The sequence below is a fragment of the Patagioenas fasciata genome, chromosome 23, assembly GCF_037038585.1.
Source record: "Patagioenas fasciata isolate bPatFas1 chromosome 23, bPatFas1.hap1, whole genome shotgun sequence".
NCBI classification, from domain to species: domain Eukaryota; kingdom Metazoa; phylum Chordata; class Aves; order Columbiformes; family Columbidae; genus Patagioenas; species Patagioenas fasciata.
In genome coordinates, this window is record NC_092542.1 from 5,787,827 (window position 1) to 5,809,054 (window position 21,228).

At 58.0% G+C, this 21,228-nt stretch overlaps 2 protein-coding genes across 3 annotated transcripts; one reads left to right on the forward strand and one right to left on the reverse strand.

Annotated features, from left to right (window-relative positions):
- Positions 1 to 651: 651 nt before the first annotated feature.
- ZBTB17 (zinc finger and BTB domain containing 17) lies at positions 652 to 11,272 on the forward strand. 2 transcript variants are annotated; one of them, XM_065855414.2, is made up of 17 exons: positions 655 to 781; positions 2,043 to 2,127; positions 2,589 to 2,694; positions 4,772 to 4,978; positions 5,133 to 5,321; positions 5,552 to 5,716; positions 5,815 to 5,943; positions 6,804 to 7,042; positions 7,135 to 7,277; positions 7,956 to 8,256; positions 8,362 to 8,449; positions 8,924 to 9,040; positions 9,122 to 9,242; positions 9,339 to 9,469; positions 9,551 to 9,766; positions 10,692 to 10,781; positions 10,878 to 11,272. In XM_065855414.2, the coding sequence occupies exons 2-17, from the start codon at positions 2,122 to 2,124 to the stop codon at positions 11,162 to 11,164; spliced, it is 2,535 nt and encodes an 844-aa protein (XP_065711486.2). In that variant the 5' UTR covers positions 655 to 781; positions 2,043 to 2,121; the 3' UTR covers positions 11,165 to 11,272. The 2 variants fall into 2 exon arrangements, with proteins under 2 accessions (XP_065711487.2, XP_065711486.2); XM_065855415.2 differs by lacking the exon at positions 2,589 to 2,694 and having other exon boundaries at positions 652 to 781.
- Positions 11,273 to 15,969: 4,697 nt separating this feature from the next.
- AGMAT (agmatinase (putative)) lies at positions 15,970 to 19,598 on the reverse strand. Its single transcript, XM_065855451.2, has 7 exons — positions 19,155 to 19,598; positions 18,597 to 18,799; positions 17,852 to 17,900; positions 17,542 to 17,737; positions 16,552 to 16,731; positions 16,222 to 16,306; positions 15,970 to 16,079 (listed from the first exon to the last, which is right to left on the reverse strand). Exons 1-7 carry the CDS (start codon positions 19,463 to 19,465, stop codon positions 16,006 to 16,008), a joined length of 1,098 nt encoding a protein of 365 aa, XP_065711523.2. The 5' UTR covers positions 19,466 to 19,598; the 3' UTR covers positions 15,970 to 16,005.
- Positions 19,599 to 21,228: the final 1,630 nt, after the last annotated feature.

The window sequence follows — 21,228 nt, forward strand, 5'->3', positions numbered from 1 at the left end:
CCAGTCACAGCCACACAGGGACACTCGGGCTGCCCGAGGGGGTTTGCCCAGCGTGAGGCAACATTGTTAGGTTGGATCTGGGAACAATTTCTTCCCCAAAGGGCTGTGGGGCACTGGAACAGGCTGCCCAGGGCAGTGCTGGAGTCACCATCCCTGGAGGGCTGGACAGATGGACATGAGGTTCTCAGGACATGGGGCAGTGCCAGGGCTGGGTTATGGTTGGACTCTTCATCTTGAGGGGCTTTTCCAACCAAAATTATTCTGTGATTGTACAACCTGCAGCTTTTGGCCCGTGCTGACCCCCGGGACCCGCACACCGCGGTTATTCCCTGTGGAGACGCCCAGCTGCCACGATGGCGGCTGCTCAACGCTTCACCCTGCTGGCACGTCTTGGGGGGGCTTGTGTAACTTTGTGGGGAGAACCAAAGCCCTCAGGGGCACACAGTGCGGTGGAACAGGGGCCATTTGCCCCTCACGGAGCCGCAGAGGGAGCCCCGGGGCCACCGGCCCCTCGCAGCCACCCCGACTGCACCGCCGTCCCTGCACCGTCATGGCGGCGCTCTGGAGGGACGGGCGGGAATCCCGGCGGTACCACGTGACCGGCTTCGCCTCTCCCTCCTGCGCATGCGCAGCTCCCCGCCCCACCCCGGGCCGCCGGTGGGCGGAGGAGGGAGACGCCGCTTCCGCCCGGCGCGAAGATGGCGGCGCCCTTTGTCTGGTCGATGTCACGGTGAGGGCCCCGGGCGGCGATGTGCGGCCCCCGCCGGGCCCGGCATGGCAGGTAGCGGCGGGGGGGCCGGGGAGGGCGGCAGGGAGCTCGAGGAGGGGCTGGGAGGGGACTGGCAGGCCTGAGGTGCGGGGGGGCTCGGGGGCTGTGAGGGGAAGGGGTTGCGGCCCAGCTCGCCGCCTGAGGGGAGAACCCCCGGGAGGAGCCGTTTTGGGGAGGGGACCCCGGTATGTTTTTTTGAGGGGAGCCTGCTTGGGGGTCCCCCCATCTTTTTAGTACCGCAGAGGGGCTGTGCCAGCTCTTCCCCCCCGATTTGCACCCCTCACCCTGTGTGACACCCATGAGGCCGCGGTGCTGAGGGAACGGGGGGTTGTGAGGGGGACGGGGGCGCTGCTGGGGTTTGCTGGGGTCCCCTCGCCTCCTAGGGTGTCTATGGGAGATGTTTGTGTCCCCACGGAGCCGTGGGGGGATTTTGGGGCGAGGTCAGGAGCAAAGCCTTGTCCCCCCACCCGCGGGGCAGTGCCAGCCGCTGGGGACACACGGGGGACACAGCCCTGGTGGCCACCACGGCCTGAGACAAGTCCTGAACCGCCTGCCTGCACGTCAGGGACATCGCCAGCAGATGAGTGGAGAAAACTTCAAAGAATCGTGCAGTAACTCAAGGGAAAAAAGGGGTTTTCTCACTTTCTGGAATCTTTTTTGCCCCGGTGACAGCCCGGACCGGCTGTACTTGCCCTCCACGGGCGTCACCTTTTGGGCACGGATGACACATTTTATGGACAGGCCACATTTCCTTTATTGCATTTCCACGTCAGGAGCCTCTGCTGAAGTTCCAGCGCTTGGGCAGCATTCCAAGGGCGGTTTTTTTTCTTTGCGAGAAGGTGAATGTTTTGTAGCTCATTTTCTCGACAGACCTGGGAGTCTGCGAGGTCCTGGTGGCTCCGCTGGCTCCCTGCCCACTGCAGCCACTTCAGGAGCCGCATGAGCACATCCCTGGACCCAAAAACTAAATAACCGAGGGGTTTGTGGGGGTGTCTGTTCGCTTGGGGTGGGTCTGGAGCGTCTCAACTCATCTCTGTCCTTGTGTCTTTCTCCTTTTAGTTCCTTTCACCACTTCTTTTTCCTTCCTGTTTTAGTTTCTGACTATTTTCCTCTCCTTACAGCTGAAGATGAGCTCGCTTTCCGGTTTTGCCGCCGACTGCAAAGTCCAGAGCTCGTCTCTATTTCATAATCTGTATTATTAGCACATCTGTACCTCGAATGTGCTGGTCCGATCGGCTCTCAATTTTATATTTTTTAACTAAAAACATTGCAGAATCGATTACTGGAAATGAGGACAGACTCCTCTTCGCAGAGACTGGACGGATTGCGGCTGCTCACGTGCAAGAAGGGAGATGACGGTAAGCAGAAAATAAACCCCCTCGTTCTTTTTATCTTCTCAGCATAAGAATGGGTGGCTGGGTTGTAACAGCGCTGAAAGGCAACATTTAAAACATTATTTTTTACCGATTTATTGAGGCTTTGGGGTTTTTTAGACACTCGAGTGGCAGGTATGGGGAGAGATTAATGTAATTAATAAGCGAGAGAGCTTAACAGGGGTCATGTGGGGAAGCTCCCTGGGACTCTCGCTGCTGTATTTATCTCTGTGGGCGTGGGTGTTCTCATAATGAAGCTTTTCTGTGATTAATCGGGTAACGAGAGACTCAACAGCCACGTCGGGGGGAGGTCGGGAGGGGAAACGGCGCTCGCGTGTCTCCGCAACAGCAAAATTGGGGGGTGCCCAGTCCTGGGTTGGTGACATCGGACTGTGGTGCCTTTGACACACGAGGTTGAGGTTTTAAAACGGAGCTTTTGGTCCCAGGATGGCTGTGTAGAGGCTGATGTGAGCGCTGTGAAGGGGAAAAACTCCGCAGAAGAGCCGCAGCCGCCTCACTCCTCAGGATATCTGCACTCCATGCAGCACAGGGGTGAGCTCGGGCTCCGGGCTGGGCTTATCTCGGGTTTTCAGGCGACGAGGGCTCGTTAATTTAGTGGTTGAGTGGACCAGCAATGCCAGATGTGGTATTTGCCCTCCCTGGGTTCGTCTCCATTTCGGTGCGTCCCGTTTGGTTGGGCATGGGGATGGATCTCGGCGCTGGAGCCACGAACTGGCCCTGCCTGAGAGGTGACAAGGAACCAGGGGGCATTTTGGGTGCAACGTGGGGTTTTTTGATCCATATATTTGAGGGTTTTAAGGCTTGGAGTCAGGGATTTTAGTGTACGAAGGTGTTGGGGAAACATTGGTTACTGGGTTTGGGTGACATGGAGCTTGTTTCACCCTCGGCCCTGCTGTGCTCATGTGCACCAATGAAACTGTAATGTGGTATTACAGAGGAAACCACAGAAAATATGGATTTTTTCAGGGGAGGAGCTAAATTTCTTGGGATTTTCCTTCCTTTGCAAAGCCTGGGCATGAAGCTGGGGCGAGCCTGATCGGCGAGCGGTAAAAATCATCGTTCACATGCAAAGCGCTTCCCACAAATTACCAAAAATAGGTTTTTAGTGCATCAAACCCTTGTGATTTCTCAGATCCTGCTGCGCTGAACTCTCCCTGTATGACAGGCAGCTTTGCTCGTCCTGCTGCAAAAATCTGCCCCTCTTTCCCCCTAAATTTCTTCCGCAAACCTTGCAGGGTCAGACGTGTGGGGGGGTTTAGGCAGATTTTGATACAAACACTGACTTTTCTGGCTCTTGAGGGATTGTATTTTGGCACAGGCTGTGGGCGTTTGGTTAAAAACACCCTGATATTTGAAGAACTGGGGGAAAGTCGTGGCGGTGAGTTAATTACGAAGGCAAATCACATCTTTTGGGAGTGAAACACCTCTTCTGTGCGGGATCCGATGCTGTTGGAGGTGTCTGGGCTTCTCATCTGCCCCCGGAATGATTTTGGAAGCCAGATGGATCCTCGGGCTGGAAGGTTTTTCGCCGAGCACGTTGCCTGCACTGGCAGCAGACAGGAGGAGGCTCCCTCGGCTCACTCTGCGCTACACGCGCTCTCAGGCTCCATGCTCTCAGATTCTTGGAACTGACCTGCTTTTGTGGATCCAACCCTGGGATTTCCAGCTGGTTTTAAGAGCTGGGATGGTGGAAAAGCAACTGATGTGAGCTGGAAACCATCAGAGAGACGCCGAGCATCAAAACAAGGAGCATTTCCCTGACCGTGACTGTTTCTTCCAGCAATTGGAACTTGAAGGGTTTCCTCAAATGAATAACTATGGATAAATTCATGTTTGCTTCCTCCTCCCTTGCCCATCGATGAAAAGATCCCTCCGGCCCGCGCAGGAATCATTTTTGGAAAGTGAAGCTGAGTGAAAACCCCATGTTCTCTACCCAAAACCTTTCATTCTTTACCCAAAACCATTTGTTCTTTACCCTGTGCTGTGCAGGAGAAAACTCCCAACACGTGTGAGCAGCTTGAGCTCCTGCTGTGCCTCAACCTTCACTGACAAGGACCTGCTCAAAAAATGGGATTTTGCTGTGTTTCCAGGAATTTGCAGCATTTCTCAGCCAAAGTTGTGCTCCAAACAGGGACGACTCCCTCCAAATACACAACACAAAAATAAGCATCCCTCAGTATCTACAACACGAGCACCTAAAACGAGCTGGAAGGTTTTGATGATGAAGGGACAGTGGCACTTGTGTTTGCAAAGGCGAGAGCGTTCCTGCTCGCAGCTTGGGCCAATTCAGGAGCAATAAATGTATTTTAAGTGCTGTTAGGGTGGCAAAAGAATATATTGACCGTTCATTTGCTGCTCTCTGCAGCCCCACGCTGGTGTCGTGCCTGTTTGAGGGAAGGTTTTGGGGCGGTGTTTGGTGGGGGAAACTGGTGGCTGTAGCAAGGAGCTGAAATTTGGCTTTTTGGCCACGTTTTTCTAATGAACAGCTTGGTCAAGTTGTTGTTTTTCTGTGGCTTTGTGTTCTGTCCTGTTCTGTGGCTCCTTCTGACACAACATCAGGGTTTCGCCACCCGCTTCACCCCCCTCCTGTTCTTTTTTCTCCCCGCAGCCATGGATTTCCCCCAGCACAGCAAACAAGTCCTGGAACAGCTGAACCAGCAGCGGCAGCTGGGTTTGCTCTGCGACTGCACCTTCGTGGTGGACGGCATCGACTTCAAAGCCCACAAAGCCGTGCTGGCCGCCTGCAGCGAGTATTTCAGGATGCTTTTCGTTGACCAGAAGGACGTGGTGCATCTTGACATCAGCAACGCGGCAGGTAGGCAGAGCGTCGTCCCATATTCCTCCCAGCCGCTTAAAAGAAGTGATTTGTTGCCCCAGGGCTCTTCAGCCTGTAATTTAGTGCATTTTTCAGCTTTTTAAGATCACACAGAGGTGAGAGCTCATCTGTGGTTTTGTTGCCTCCCTTCCAGGCCTGGGTCAGGTTTTGGAGTTCATGTACACAGCTAAGCTCAGCCTAAACTCCGACAACGTGGAAGACGTGCTGGCTGTGGCGGGTTTCCTCCAGATGCAGGAGATTGTCAGCGCCTGTAACGCTCTCAAGTCACTCACCGTGCCGGCAGAGAGCCCTCCCGAGAGCCACCAGTCCCCCACTGCCCCTGGTACGGAGCCTCCTCGCGTTCCCTCACCTGGGGAGGCTGGAAATCACCCCGGGAAGTGGCCGCACTCTCTGGCCGCATCCAAACCCATGCACTGGGTGCATCAATGGCGTCCATATGGGTTTTAATCCCCTCGTGAGGAGGCAGAAGTTGACAAATCGATGTTTTCTTGAGTTTTTATGGGATTTGAGAATTCTTCTGGCAGCTGGAGCACTTTGTCTCCTCCCTTGCAGGGGCCAACAAGGTGACTGTCAAGGACGAGACGTCGACTGCAGAAGCACCAGGTGATCTTGACAAAATAAAACCGGTTCCTCCTGACCCGGAGGGGACAGAAGAGAAACCCGTGATCACAGAGACACAACCCGAGGGACAAACAGAGCAGCTGGGTGGCCAGGAAGGTGAGACACCCCAAAATCCCCCTGTCACCCTCCTGATACACCCTGTCCCACTGCCCGATGTCTCCTCATGCGAGCCCAAGACACCCTGACCCTTGTAGGAGCAGATGTTGCCATCCAGGAGGGCCCCAACGCCGAATTTCCTGCCCCCTCGCAGCTGGCGGAGAGCGTGGTCAGCAGCGGCAGCCCCGTGACAAAGAGCAACATCCCTGCGAGCGCCGAAACAGGAGGTGGGTGCATGAGTCAGGGCGGCGCTGGAGACTTTGCTGTCCCCCTGTTCCCTTCAGTGGGGCTGGAGTGAAGCTGGCGAGGGTTGAACCCTCATTTTCCATGCAGTTAATTTTCTTAGTGTGAGTTTTGCTGCACAAACACCGTTTTCCTTCCTCTGTACTGGACACCGGGGAGGCCAAACCTCAAATCCTGGGGGCAGTTTTGGTCCCCTCACACCAAGAAGGGCCTTGAGGTGCTGGAGCAAGTTGAGAGAAGGGAACGGAGCTGGTGAGGGGCTGGAGCACAAGTGTGATGGGAGCAGCTGAGGGACCTGGGGGGTTCAGCTGGAGAACAGGAGCTGAAGGGAGACCTTCTGATCTCTGAACTGCCTGAAAGGAGCTTGGAGCCAGGGGGGTCGGGCTCTGCTCCCCAGGAACAAGCGCCAGGAGCAGAGGAAACGGCCTCAAGTTGCCCAGGGGAGGTTGAAGTTGGATCTGGGAACAATTTCTTCCCCAAAGGGCTGTGGGGCATTGGAACAGGCTGCCCAGGGCAGTGCTGGAGTCACCATCCCTGGAGGGCTGGACAGACGGACATGAGGTTCTCAGGACATGGGGCAGTGCCGGGGTGGGGAATGCTTGGACTCCATGCTATTGAGGGATTTTTCAGATTTTAGGCCTAATAACGTGTAATACAAATTGACTCTGGGTAGATTTTTTTGTCCCCTGCATGGTACAACAGAGGACTGAGTTTTTAAGTACAGCAGGACAGGTCTAATCCCCATTGCCTTAAAACTGGGCTTAGAGTTAGGAAATACAAGTAGGTTTTGCATTGCTGATGCTGCTCCCGATCTCTAACCTCCCTCTTTTCCAACTGCCTGCAGAGGTGGAGCTGGAAGCGAAGGAGGAAGAGGGGGAGTTGACGGCAGAGCATGAAGAGGAGGCAAAAATCCCTGAGGAAGAGCAACCCCGGTTAGAAAACGGAGAAAACGCCGAAGATAATGAATCAGGGAGCACCGACTCCGGGCAGGAAAACTTGGGTGAAACCCGTCTGCTGCGTTCAGGCACCTACAGCGATAGGACCGAGTCGAAAGCCTACGGTTCCGTCACACACAAGTGCGAGGTGAGGCTGCTCATGTCCCCAGTGAGGGTCCCTGCTCCCCTGGGGACACATCAGGTGTCACCGGCCGCGTCTGCTCCCGTCTCCGTCCCCAGGACTGCGGGAAGGAGTTCACCCACACTGGGAACTTCAAGCGCCACATCCGTATCCACACCGGAGAGAAACCTTTCTCCTGCCGGGAGTGTAACAAAGCCTTCTCCGACCCGGCTGCCTGCAAAGCCCACGAGAAGACACACAGGTACAGCAGCACTGGGGACACAGAGGTGCCACCAGGAACCCTGAGGTGCCCCTGGGATGAGCTGGGTGGGGAAAGGGTTTGTGATGATGCCCCAGGCGGGAGGGTTTGGTGCAGGAGCTGCCGCGTCTCTGCTTCTTGCACCAGCCTGTGGGAGCTGGTTGGATGGTGCCAGTCATGGAAAGACACCAACAGTGCCAAAAAAATGTGACTTATAGAGTCACAGAATCATTTTGCTTGGAAAAGCCCCTCAAGATCGAGTCCAACCGTTCCCCCATGTCCTGAGAACCTCCTGTCCGTCTGTCCAACCCTCCAGGGATGGTGACTCCAGCACTGCCCTGGGCAGCCTGTTCCAATGCCCCACAGCCCTTTGGGGAAGGAATTGGTCCCCAGATCCAACCTCAACCTCCCCTGGCGCAACTTGAGGCCGTTTCCTCTCATCCTGTTGCTTTGTTCCTTGGGAGAAAGCGGCTTTTTGCAGCAAAAACCCAAATCCTTGTGAAATCCATCAGCATGGTGGGGTGGTCTGGGAGGAGATTTATTTTTCTGCGTGTCCTTCCCTTTTGCGTTGCTTCAAGACATCCTGTGGGATCTGGACAGGTTTTGCTGGGGTGGTGGAGCTCATTTTGGGATGATTGGTGATGATTTTCCCCTGGTCTGATGGTTTCATCTCCTCCTCAGCCCGCTGAAGCCCTACGGCTGCGAGGAGTGCGGGAAGAGCTACCGCCTCATCAGCCTGCTGAACCTCCACAAGAAACGGCACACGGGGGAGGCCAAATACCGCTGCGACGACTGTGGCAAGCTCTTCACCACCTCGGGCAACCTCAAACGGCACCAGCTGGTCCACAGCGGCGAGAAACCCTACCAGTGCGACTACTGCGGGCGCTCCTTCTCCGACCCCACCTCCAAAATGCGGCACCTGGAGACCCACGACACCGACAAGGAGCACAAGTGTCCCCACTGTGACAAGAAATTCAACCAGGTGAGTTGGCTGGTGGGAAAATTGGGACCAAGTGGGGTTTGGGCTCTTCTGGAGGGGGATGTGGGGATACGGGGGGATTTGCTGCATCCATCTGTCCATCCCCAGGTGGGGAATTTGAAGGCTCACTTGAAGATTCACATCGCGGATGGGCCTCTGAAGTGCCGGGAGTGCGGCAAACAGTTCACCACGTCAGGTGGGTGGGTGACAGGGGACAGGGACTGTTCAGGGGGGGACAGGGACCGCTCCGGGGGGAATTTAGAATCAGAGGAAGAGTTTCAGCCAGGGCACAGGGGTTTAAACCTCAAACCATGGTGCCGTGGTCATGGTGCATAAATTCTCCCGCTCTGCGGGGCCGGGCTGACGTTCCCCATGATATCGCACCCCAGGGTGCTCCTGGCAGGAGCCCATGATCCAGTTTTTGGGGATGGGGACATCTCCTCCTGTCTCCCAAAACACCAGAGGGGTCCAGATGAGCTTGATGGTGTCTTTCCATCCCCTCAAAAATTGGGTGTTCATTCGGGCTGTCCCTCAATCTGCGGATCAGCAGAGCCATCCCAGCTCCGCAAACAGCGACGGGCTCTCCCGAGGGAGTTCCTGGGGTGCTGGAAAGGATGAAGGGAGGGTGTTGGGGGCCCTGTACCCCCATCCGAGCCTCCTCTGCTCTCAGGGAACCTCAAACGGCACCTCCGGATCCACAGCGGGGAGAAACCCTACGTCTGCGTCCACTGCCAGCGCCAGTTTGCCGACCCCGGGGCTCTGCAGCGCCACGTCCGCATCCACACCGGTAAGGACACGACTGCTCTTTTCCCCGAGGGATTTTGGGGAGATTTTGGGGTTGTCGATCCCCCACATCTTTTCCCTCCAGGAGAGAAGCCGTGTCAGTGCTTGATGTGCGGAAAAGCCTTCACCCAAGCCAGCTCCCTCATCGCCCACGTGCGCCAGCACACGGGGGAGAAGCCGTACGTCTGCGAGCGCTGCGGCAAGAGGTGAGGCTCCAACCCCACGGACTTTTAAGGGTGGGTGGTGGGTGGAGGTGCCGGGGTGTCCTCACAAGTGACAAAAACCCTGGCGACCTTCCCCAGATTCGTACAATCGAGTCAACTGGCGAACCACATCCGTCACCACGACAACATCCGACCCCACAAATGCACCGTTTGCAACAAAGCCTTCGTCAACGTGGGCGATCTGTCCAAACACATCATCATCCACACCGGTGGGTACCGCTGAGGGTTCCCCAAATCTTTTAACAACCCCAAATCTTCAAATAACCCAAAATTCCTTATTTTATCCCCAGGGGAGAAGCCGTTTTTGTGTGACAAGTGCGGCCGGGGGTTCAACCGCGTGGACAACCTGCGTTCTCACGTGAAGACGGTGCATCAAGGCAAAGCCGGCATCAAAATCCTCGAGCCGGAGGAAGGCGACGAGGTCAATATCGTCACGGTGGCTTCCGATGACATGGTGACATTGGCCACTGAAGCGCTGGCTGCCACCGCTGTCACACAGCTCACGGGTGAGCTCGGGGGGGCCAGGAATCATCCTAAAAGGGGGTTTATCCCTAGGGTGCAGTTTGGGGGTCTCAGAGTGTCCCAATAGGGGGGTTTATCCCTGTGGGGCGCCTTGGGCGTCCCAGAACTGTCTCAAAATTGGGGTTTATCCCTGGGACGCAGCTTGGGGGCCCCATGAACTGCCCTAAAAGCAAAGCTTACCCCCGCAGCGTGCAGCTGGGGGGTCCCCGAACTGTCCCAAATACGAGGTTTATTCCCCCGGGTGCAGGTTAGAGATCCCAGAGCCCTCCCAAAAAGAGAGGTTTATCTCCCTGGGGTGCAGCTTAGGGGTTCCACAAGCCACCCTAAAAGGGAGGTTTATCCCCAGGGTGAAGCTTTGGGGTGCTTGAGCTGTCCCAAACATGAGGCTTAGCTATAGGGTGCAACTTGGGGATCCCAGAGTCACCGAAAAGGGAGGTTTAGCCATAGGCTGGAGATATGGGGGTCCTGAGAGCCATCCTAAGAGGGAGCTTTATCCCTGAGGTGCAGTTTGGGTGACCCAGATCCACCCCCAAGGGAGGTTTATCCCTGGGGTGCAGCTTGGGGGTCTGAGCGCTATCCCAAAATTGGGGTTTATCCCTGGGGTGCAGTTTGGGTGCCCCAGAGCCCCCCCCAAAGGGAGTTTTGTCCCTGGGGTGCAGCTTGGGGGTCTCAGTGCTGTCCCAAAGTTGGGGTTTATCCCTAGGGTGCAGCTGGGGGTCCTGGAGCCCCCCCAAATCTGGAGGGGGGTTTTACCCACGGCGTCCCGTGCCCTTTGCCATGACCTGAGGCCGGGAACCATCACAGCTCATCCAGCCGCCCCCCCCGACCACTGCAACAGGCAAAACCAGGGTCCTGCTCCCCCTGGGGTGTCCCCCCCATCTCCTCACCCCCTTCCCCCTTCCCCCCCAGTTGTCCCCGTCGCAGCCGCAGTGACAGCGGACGAGACCGAAGCTCTGAAAGCCGAGATCACCAAAGCCGTGAAACAAGTGCAAGAAGCAGGTGAGCCGAGTGAAACGGGACTGGGGTGGGGGGGTCACTCACCTCCGACCCCCCCACCTCCCAAACCCCTTTTTCCCCCCGTTTTTTCCCTCGCAGACCCCAACACCCAGATCCTTTACGCCTGCGATTCCTGCGGGGAGAAGTTCCTGGACGCGTCCAGCCTGGCGCAGCACGTGCGGCTCCACACGGCGCAGGCGCTCGTCATGTTCCAGGCCGACACGGACTTTTACCAGCAGCACTACGGCCCCCCCGGCGCCCCCTGGCACCCCGAGCAGGTCATCCCAGCGGGGGAACTGCTCCTCCGACCCCCCCCCGAACCCCAAAACACCCCCTTAGCCCCCTCTGCACCCACAGCCGGGGAGGGGCAGCCGCCCCCCGAGTGATTCCTGCTGCCACCCCCCACTTTGCCTTTATTTAAAAGCTGCTTGGAAATGGTGTAAAAAGTGTATTTCTGAAGGGAGAGAGATGGAATAAATTGCAATATTTTCTAACAGTTGATGTTCAGGGGGTGGGGGGGACACTGCAGGCATTTGGTGACCCCCCCCCAAAATGATGCTTTAGGGCTGATCTTGCTGAGGGGGGGTCCCTTAACCCCCTCAGCTCAGCTGGGGGGTTACAGAAATCCTCGTTGAAGATGCAATTGATTGGAAATGGATATAATTGAGATGAAAAGGTAAAAAGCAACAAAAAAATGTCATTTAGGATTTGCCAATGAGGTTTTGAGGTTAAAGGGGTTGGGACCCTCATTGTGCCCCCCCCCCATGTTACAGTGAGGGGGGTAGAGGAAGAGGAGAGTGCAATTTGGGTTAATAAAAGGAGAAAACGGAGCTGCTGGTGACCCAGCATCAAGGGGTGGGGTGACAGCCCGGCCCTGTGCTGTCCCCTGCGGGGCTCAGATGGGGACACCCCATGGGAGGTGGGGACTGGGGGGTCTTGGGGTTCTGGGGGGGCAGTGCTGGCTCCAGCCCCGTCCCTTGTCCCACTCAGTGTTGGGGGGGACACATGGGGACAGACGGACACCCCGGGGGGACCCAACAGGAACATGGGGTCTGGACATTTCTAGGGGTGACAAGGGGCACAAAACCCTCCGGTGGGGGGAAATGGGGATGTTAAAGTCAGGATCATGTCTGACCCCTCTCAGCTCCCCGGAATGGGGTGACAGACACACGGACAGACACACGGACAGACGTGCAACTGTCCGTGTGTCCACCTGGGCGTGAAACCACGGCACCACCCCCAGAGCTCCCCAGAATCCACGTGTCCGTCTGTCCCTGCCCCCTCCGTGTGTCTGCAGCCAGGACAGGGCCTGAATCGCCCCCAGGACCCTGGGTGGGTGACGGACGCATGGATGGGGGCACAGACGGACAGCTGCACATGCAGACAGATGGACAGATGCACGGACAGACAGACACATGGGACAGCTGCAGGTCCAGCTGGACATACAGATGGTGCCACAGCCACCAGACACACGGACAGTTGGATGGACAGCTGGACACACAGACAGTTCTATGGCTGGTTGGACATACAGACAGACAAACAGACAGCTGCACATCCAGACAGACACACTGACAAGTGGGCATTCAGGCACATGGACAGTTGCCTGTTCAACAGACAGACAGACAGGCATCAGCTCCCGCATCCCCAGCACAAACTGCCCCAAAAAAGGACGGGTTTTTTGCCCCAAGGATCCTACTTGAAAATCAGCAATTTCACACCCCACCCTGACCCCAGCGCCACAAGTGGGTGACAGACACACGGACACAGACAGACGGAGACACCCTGGGGGCAGCTAAAGGGCCCGATCCTGCCCGCGGTTGGGGGCAGGGGTGTGAAATCGCTGATTTTCCAGCGGGACCTGTAGGGGTCAATACCCAGTTTTGTTGGGTTTGTGCTGGGGAATGGAGGAGGTGCCGTGTGTGTCCAGACAGATGGACAGTTGTGCATCCACCCGGACTGACGGACACTTGTACGTGCAGCCGGACACTTGTCCGCACCACTGGACAGACGGACACTTGTACGTGCAGCCGGACAGACACACACCAGCCAGACACTCACCGCCTGCACCCTGCAGCACTAATGCACCAGAAATGGACATTTTGGCCCCAAAGGTCCTGCTCAAAAATCAGCAATTTCACACCCCCGCCCCGCCCCCGCCACACCCCTGCCCCACCCCAGTGCAATGAGTGGGTGACAGACACACAGACGGGGACACAGACAGACGGACACATTGTGGGGGACTAAAGGGCCCGATTCTGCAGCTGAGTGGGGGCGGGGCGGGGGTGTGAAATCGCTGATTTTCAAGTGGGACCTTTGGGGCAAAAATGTCCATTTTTGGTGCATTTGTGCTGGAGGATGGAGGCAGTGAGTCTGTACACCTGTCCATCTGTCCAGCTGCATGTACAAGTGTCCATCTGTCCAGTGGTACATACAAGTGTCCATGTGTCCAGCTGGACACAGAAGTGTTGGTCCAAGTGTCTGGTTGCACATCCATCCGTCCGGACACACACAGCATCTCCATCCTCCAGCATAAATAGCCCCAAAATGGACATTTTTGCCCCAAAGGCCCCACTCAAAAATCAGCAATTTCACACCCCCTGCCCCGCCACCCCCTTCACTCCCCCCCCCCCACCACCACAAGTGGGTGACAGACGCACGGACGGGACACACAGATGCACATGTGGCCAATGATGGTGGTAAAGGGCCAGATCCTGACAAGGGGGGCGGGGCAGGGGTGTGGCGGGGGTGTGGCGGGGGTGGGGCGGGGGTGTGAAATCGCTGATTTTTGAGCAGTGCATTCAGGCAAAAAGGCCATTTAGGGGCAGTTTGTGCTGCAGGGTGCAGGAGTGAATGGCTGGGTAGGTGTCTCTGTCCAAGTGTCCGTCTGTCCATACGTACGTACAAGTGTCCGAGTTTTCTGTGCAGAGCTGTACGTCCAGCCGGACAAACGGACACTTGTACGTGCAGCTGGACAGACGCCAGCCGGACGCTCACCTCCTGCACCCTGCAGCACAAAGTGCCCCTAAATGGCTTTTTTTGCCTTGAAGTCCCTGCTCAATAATCAGCGATTTCACACCCCCACCCCACCCCCTCCACACCCCCGCCCCGCCCCCACTCGTGGGCAGGATCGGGCCCTTTAGTCCCCCACAATGTGTCCGTCTGTCTGTGTCCCCATCCGTGTGTCTGTCACCCACTCATTGCACTGGGGTGTGGCGGGGGTGTGAAATCGCTGATTCTCGAGTGGGACCTTTGGGGCAAAAATGTCCATTTGTGGTGCATTAGTGCTGCAGGGTGCAGGAGGTGAGTGTCCGGCTGGGCGGGTGTCTGTCCGGCTGCAGCTACACGTGTCCGTCTGTCCAGTGGTGCATACAAGTGCCCATGTGTCCAGCTGGACGCAGAAGTGTCTGTGTGCACGTGTCCGGCTGGACGCACACCTGTCCATCTGTCTGGATGCACGACAGCTCCTGCATCCCCAGCACAAACTGCCCCAAAATGGACATTTTTTGCCTCAAAGGCCCTGCTCAAAAATCAACAATTTCACACCCCCCCCCTCCACCCCCACCCCTGCCACAACCCCACTCGTGGGCAGGATCAGGCCCTTTAGACCCCCACCCCCCCCCACATTGTCCATATGTGTGTCTGTCTGTCCCCCCATCCATGTGTCTGTCACCCACTCAGGGGCTGGGGTGTGAAATTGCTGGGGTTTGGGCAGAGCTTTTGGGGCAGAAAATGTCCATTTTGGTTGCAGTTTGCGCTGAGGATGGAGGAGGTGAATGTCCGTCTGTCTGCACGTACAAGTGTCCGTCTGTCCGGCTGGACACCCAGCTGCAGCACCACCCCCAGACCCCTCCCAGGGCAGGGAAGGGGCACGGGGCAGATGGCCGGACAGATGGACGGGTGTGCGGCCGGGCGAGAAATCGGACATTTGATACCGCGCAGTTTTGATACCGGGAGGTGTTCGGGAATTAACTTATTGGGCAAAATTGCCTTTTTTATTATTATCTTTTTGTGTCCGGGTTTGGTTGGTTGTTGTTTGTGTTTGTGCACAGGCACCGATGTCGTTTTGTTATAAGAAAAGTGCAGATTCACAGCCAAACCAACGGTGTTTTAACGCTGCCGAGGTGGCGCTCGGTGCTCCCATGAACAGACCGAGCCCAGCCCATCGGGACAACCAAACCCCTCCCGCACAGGAGCCGCCTCGTTATCCCCAGCAGGATAAATAACGAGCCCCAGGCCACCTGCAGACATTTAATGTCATAAAATCACTGAATCGTTTTGGGTGGAAAAGCCCCTCAGGATCAAGAGTCCAACCATAACCCCCCCGGCACTGCCCCATGTCCTGAGAACCTCATGTCCGTCTGTCCAGCCCTCCAGGGATGGTGACTCCAGCACTGCCCTGGGCAGCCTGTTCCAATGCCCCACAGCCCTTTGGGGAAGAAATTGTTCCCAGATCCAACCTCAACCTCCCCTGGGCAACTTGAGGCCGTTTCCTCTCGTCTTATCACTTGCTATGATGGAACGATGGGTTCAGCTCCTGCATCCTGCCCCACAATGAAGGATGTGGGCAAATATCCCACCCCATGCCCGCGCATCCTGCCCCACACCTGACCATCCCAACCTGGGGTGAAGGATGCAGGTGAGCATCCCATCCTGTGCTCAAGCAGAGAATCACAGAATCATTTTGGTTGGAAAAGCCCCTCAAGATCATTGGGTCCAACCATAAACCCCCGGCACTGCCCCATGTCCTGAGAACCTCATCTCCGTGCCTTAAACCCCCCAGGGATGAGCTGGGGGGGTCCCAGAATCAGCCCCCTTCTCCTCCTAATGCATCTTAACCCCAAAACCCTTTGATTGTGACAATTCTGCGCCTGGTTTGTGACCCGGGGGGTGAATCCGGCTGTGAGCGCGGAGGCGAAGCCGCATCAGCCTCATCTTCCCCTTTCCTGGGGAAAATCCAAACTACAGACACCGATTCTCCAAACCCAGCAGCTACCAGTGGTTTATCAGCTTAAAATGAGCTTTTCTCGTGGTAAATGGTGGTTATTTCTCACTGCCTGACCCAGAGGATGGGATGGGATGGGATGGGGTGGGATGGGATGGGATGGGATGGGATGGGGTGGGATGGGATGGGATGGGATGGATGAGCTGGGATGGGATGGGATGGGATGGGATGGGATGGGATGGGATGGGATGGGATGGGATGGATGGGATGGGGTCGAAGCTGCTGTCACCGCGTTGTCACCCCGGGGAGGACACAGAGCATCTCGAACAGCAGGTTTGCCCCCAGGAGGGCTGTGTTTCCTGGAGAAAAAGACAAAAGTGGGGGAAAATGTCAAAAAGGGGGAAAAACAGCCATAAAGGGGGAAAAACCCCAATCCATGAATGGCCAAGCACCGTCGCCCCGGTGCACAGGCCCTGTCGTTGTCACCGGCTTGGGACGCACCGGAGACGTCGTACATGGGCGCGACTTCGACGAGGTCACAGCCCACGATGTTCAGTCCTTTACAGCCACGAATGATCTCCAAAGCCTAGAGAAATCAAATATAACGATACAGGTTTGGGCTCAAGAAACAGCTCTGAGGCGGGGACGGTGCGGCCGAGGAAACGCGGCCGTTACAGCCCAAATCCCGTCTGCTCAGCATTTCTTTTCCTCATTGCCACGGCAAAGCGCTCCCCGGCTTCCCCAGCGCTTCCCTTTGCTGTGCTGCTGCCAAAACCTCCTCTAATGGCAGCCAAAATGTCCCTCTGGGAAACAAATCCGTGTCCCCGTCACCTGCGCAGGCGTCAGCCCGGCGATCTCCGGCGTGCCGGTGCCCGGGGCGTACGCGGGGTCCAGCCCGTCGATGTCGAAGCTGATGTAGAGCGGTTTGTCCCCCATCTGCGCCCTCACCTCCCGCAGCAGCGGCGCCAGCGATTTCCCCCAGCACTGCTCGGCTGGGACCACCCGGAAGCCCTGGGGCGGACAGACACACGGACATTCGAATGCTCAGGGAACGGTGGGTGACGCTGCAGCTGCCTGGAAGGAGCTTGGAGCCAGGGGGGTCGGGCTCTGCTCCCCAGGAACAAGCACCAGGAGCAGAGGAAACGGCCTCAAGTTGCGCCAGGGGAGGTTGAGGTTGGATCTGGGAACAATTTCTTTCCAAAGGGCTGTGGGGCATTGGAACAGGCTGCCCAGGGCAGTGCTGGAGTCACCATCCCTGGAGGGCTGGACAGACGGACATGAGGTTCTCAGGACATGGGGGAACGGTTGGACTCGATCTTGAGGGGCTTTTCCAAGCAAAACGATTCTATGAAACGGAGCATCCCCTGCCCGGTGGGGGATTTGTGTGTGGGGGTCAATCCTCATCCCAGGATCGCAGAGCTGCAATGTCCAGCACCCCCTGCTCACCCCCAGTTTGCTTATTCTCTGCTCCACTATTGCCTCAGTGCACCAGGAGCATTTTCCCTGCAAGCTGAGGGACAAGACCCAGCACAGACATTTCTGCTCCTGCTGAAGCGAGGGGAACATTAACGAGGGGAGGGGAGGGGAGGGGAGGGGAGGGGAGGGGAGGGGAGGGGAGGGGAGGGGAGGGGAGGGGAGGAGAGGAGAGGAGAGGAGAGGAGAGGAGAGGAGAGGAGAGGAGAGGGGAGGGGAGGGGAGGGGAGGGGAGGGGAGGGGAGGGGAGGGGAGGGGAGGGGAGGGGAGGGGAGGGGAGGGGAGGGGAGGGGAGGGGAGGGGAGAGGAGAGGAGAGGAGAGGAGAGGAGAGCTGTGGCCGAGCTTACCTGGTCCTGGCTGTACTGGTAGGGCTGCGGATCATACGCGGAGCCGCGGAGGCCGATCTGCACCACGCGGCCGCGGTCCAGCAGCCCGTCCTGCACGCAGCGCCGGAATGGGCTCCCGTGGTAGATCTGCTCGCCCAGCGCCCGCTCCGCGGTGTCGGCGTGAGCGTCCACGTGCAGCAGCCCCACCGGGCCGTGCCTGGGAGAGACGGGGTGGCCACATCAGTCCTTCCACACCGTGCTCGGCAAACCCGGACCCTTCCCCAGGCTCCTTCCCGGCTCCTCGTTCTCCATCTCCAGGTCACAAACTTACTTCTCCGCCACGGCTTGCAGGATGGGGTAGGTGATTGTGTGGTCTCCGCCTGCAACGGGACGGGGAGGAGGGTGCAAGCGGTGCTCAGCGCTCAGTGTGTTTGTTCCCGGGGGATTTTTTCCCCTCTTGCATTTATCCCACGCTTGTTTAAACGGCCCAGGGCTTCATTCCTGAAGGAAAAGCTGGGGTGCAAGTTGCTCCCTCCTTGGGAAAAAGAGGAGGACCAGAGACACACGGCTCTGCTGGCAGGGGCAGGGACTTTGGATCAGGCCTAGAAACAGGTGCTGGATTTGCCCCCAAGGACGCTATAACTGATGGGTTGTTCCACATTAGTCCAACACACTCGCTCCATTCAGCGACGCTGAGCCGCGACAGCTGGAAACTTGAACACGTGCCCAACATGGGCCGGACGCAGCGCAGGATCGAGGCTTTGCATAGCGACACAAACTGCTCTTTGCTCTTTGCTCCGGACACCCGGAGCACCCTGCCGATGGGATGTGCGGCTGTGCACCGAAACAGCCTCTCAGCTCCTCATTTTTTACACCGTTGATGGCAATGAATTCAGCAGAGAGCGTTTACATTCACCGCCTGTGATTTAGCACACCGCCCATGACTTAGCACACTCCGTTAGCCCTTAATTTAGCACAACGCCCCGCGCAGGGGACAATTCATCGCTCCCCACGTTCAGGCTGAGCGAGGGGAGGATGGTCGGGGGTTCAGATGGGCAGAGAGCGGGGTCCCTTACCCAGGGTGAGGGGCACGCAGCCGGAGGCCACGATGTGCCGGTAGGACTCTCGGATGAGGCGGCAGCTGTCGGGCAGGTTGTAGAGGTTGACGCTCACGTCCCCGATGTCAGCGACCCGCAGGGAGTCGAACGGGGCGGCCCCGGTGCTGCCGTTGTAGCGCCTCAGCATCACCGACTCGGCACGGATCTGGCGCGGGCCAAACCTGAGCAGAGAGCACTGTGGGTGGAAGGGACCTCCCCAGCTCATCCAGCCCATGAGCAGGGACATCTTCACCAGCTCAGGTTGCTCAGAGCCCCGTCCAGCCTGGCCTGGGATGTCTCCAGGGATGGTTCATCCACCACCTCTCTGCCCAGCCTGGGCCAGGCTCTCACCACCCTCAACATCATAAATTTCCCTTTATCCAGCCTGATTTTCCACTCCTTTAATATAAACCCATCACCCCTGTCCTATCAAAAAGCCCTGCTGGTCTGTCCCCTGTCCAGACTTCCCAGTGCCAGCACCCGCACCCAACTCCCCTCGCCAATCCCCGGTCCCCTGGCGCTGTGACCAGCCCTCACCTGGCTCCGGGCCGGTTGGACGTCCCCGTGTCCAGGGGGACACCAACAAAAGCCGCGTCCAGCCCCTCCGCCGACCCCTGGACCGGCAGCCTCATCATGGAGCAGATCCCCACGGGCCGGGCCACGAACTCGGCGCTGGGGGGTACGTTGAACCGCGAGCCCCAGCGACAAGCGGCCCCGAACCGCGGGAGCCGCGGGGACGTCCCGGGCGAGGAGCCAGGGGTGGTCGGGACAGCTGGAGGTGCCGCGGTGACAAACGCTGAGAGGCTGCGGGCGCAGAGCCCGGCTCGCCGGGGCAGCAGCCGCCTCATCCTGCCCCACGGGCCCCACACGCTGCCCCACGGAGCCTCTTCTGTCTGGGCCGAGGTGCCGCAGCGGGTAGGGAGGCAGCGCCTGTGCCGAGCGTCCCGCTGCCTGCCCAGGTACAAAGTGCAACCGGACACCCCGCGGGTCAGGGAAGGGCAGAAATTCGGCTCGGCCCCCGTGTTCTCCCTCCCAGCCACCCCCTTTCCCTACAGCACGGGTTGTTTCTCAGCAAAACCACTAATCAGGAAGAGTGTGGCAGTAAAACTACGGCAGTGATCGAACCTGTGCTGGGCACAGTGAGGCCAAACCTCAAATCCCAGGGGCAGTTTTGGGTGCCAAGAGAGGCCTTGAGGTGCTGGAGCGAGTGGAGAGAAGGGAACGGAGCTGGTGAGGGGCTGGAGCACAAGTGTGATGGGAGCGGCTGAGGGACCTGGGGGGTTCAGCTGGAGAACAGGAGCTGAGGGGAGACCTTCTGATCTCTGAACTGCCTGAAAGGAGCTTGGAGCCAGGGGGGTCGGGCTCTGCTCCCCAGGAACAAGCGCCAGGAGCAGAGGAAACGGCCTCAAGTTGCGCCAGGGGAGGTTGAGGTTGGATCTGGGAACAATTTCTTCCCCAAAGGGCTGTGGGGCATTGGAACAGGCTGCCCAGGGCAGTGCTGGAGTCACCATCCCTGGAGGGCTGGACAGACGGACATGAGGTTCTCAGGACATGGGGCAGTGCCAGGGCTGGGTTATGGTTGGACTCTTGATCCTGAGGGGCTTTTCCGGCCAGACTAATTCTAGATAACATCAGGAACAGAAGCACAGCAGCCAGGATCTCAATCTCCTGCACCACGACGGGGCAAGAGGGACCCGCTGGGAAGTCGCCCAGTTTTTCTCCCCGTGCAGCAAGTCTGGCGGCATTTGTTGCATTAGCAGCACGGGCTTCTGAACTGCACTTTGCAAACCGCCCAGAATGCTGAAGAATCATAAATTAACCAACATCAGGCAGCGAAAGGAAACAAAACCCCAACCAACCTCAGCAGAATGTCAGACAAACGCAGGAAAAGCGGAGCAGCACAGGCTGAAGCCCCAGGGGCGCTGCTGCAGGACGAGCGTGCGGGGCCGGCTTTGAGGCCGGAGATGTGAAACGAGGCGGTTTCCAGGGCCGTGTCTGGAGCCGAGCAGCACAGACCACACCGGGCTGGCTCAGAACGACACGACCGGGACCGGGAGGATCGACGGGCGGGTTCTGGTCCCGCTCCGGTCACCGCCGGCCCTGGGAGGGAGATCAGTGCACGGGGAAAGCCCTGACTAGCAAAGCTGAGCCTTGCGGAGCTCAACAGCTCCTGCTGCGGGTTTTGGGGTTCTGGGGGCAGCAGTGGCTCCGTCCCCATCCCCTCAGTGCACGGGAGGGGACACACGGACACATGGGGACACACAGACAACCCACGGGGGTCCCGGTTTGTCTCAGGGCAGCCGGGGCAGGACAAGGGGCACAAACCCCCCCCAAGCAGGGGGGGAAATGGGGACATTAAAGTCAGGATTAGGCCTTACCCACCCTAGCGCCCCAGGATAGGGTGACAGACACCAGGACAGACACATGGATGGATGGATGGACAGACGTGCGACTGGCAGTGTGTCCAACTGGGCGTGAAACCACAGCACCACCCCCAGGGCCACCCAGAATCCACGCGTCTGTCTGTGCCCCGTCCGTCTGTCTGTGCCCCGTCCGTCTGTCTGCAGCCAGGATGGGGTCTCAGTCACCCCCAGGACTCTGGGTGGGTGAC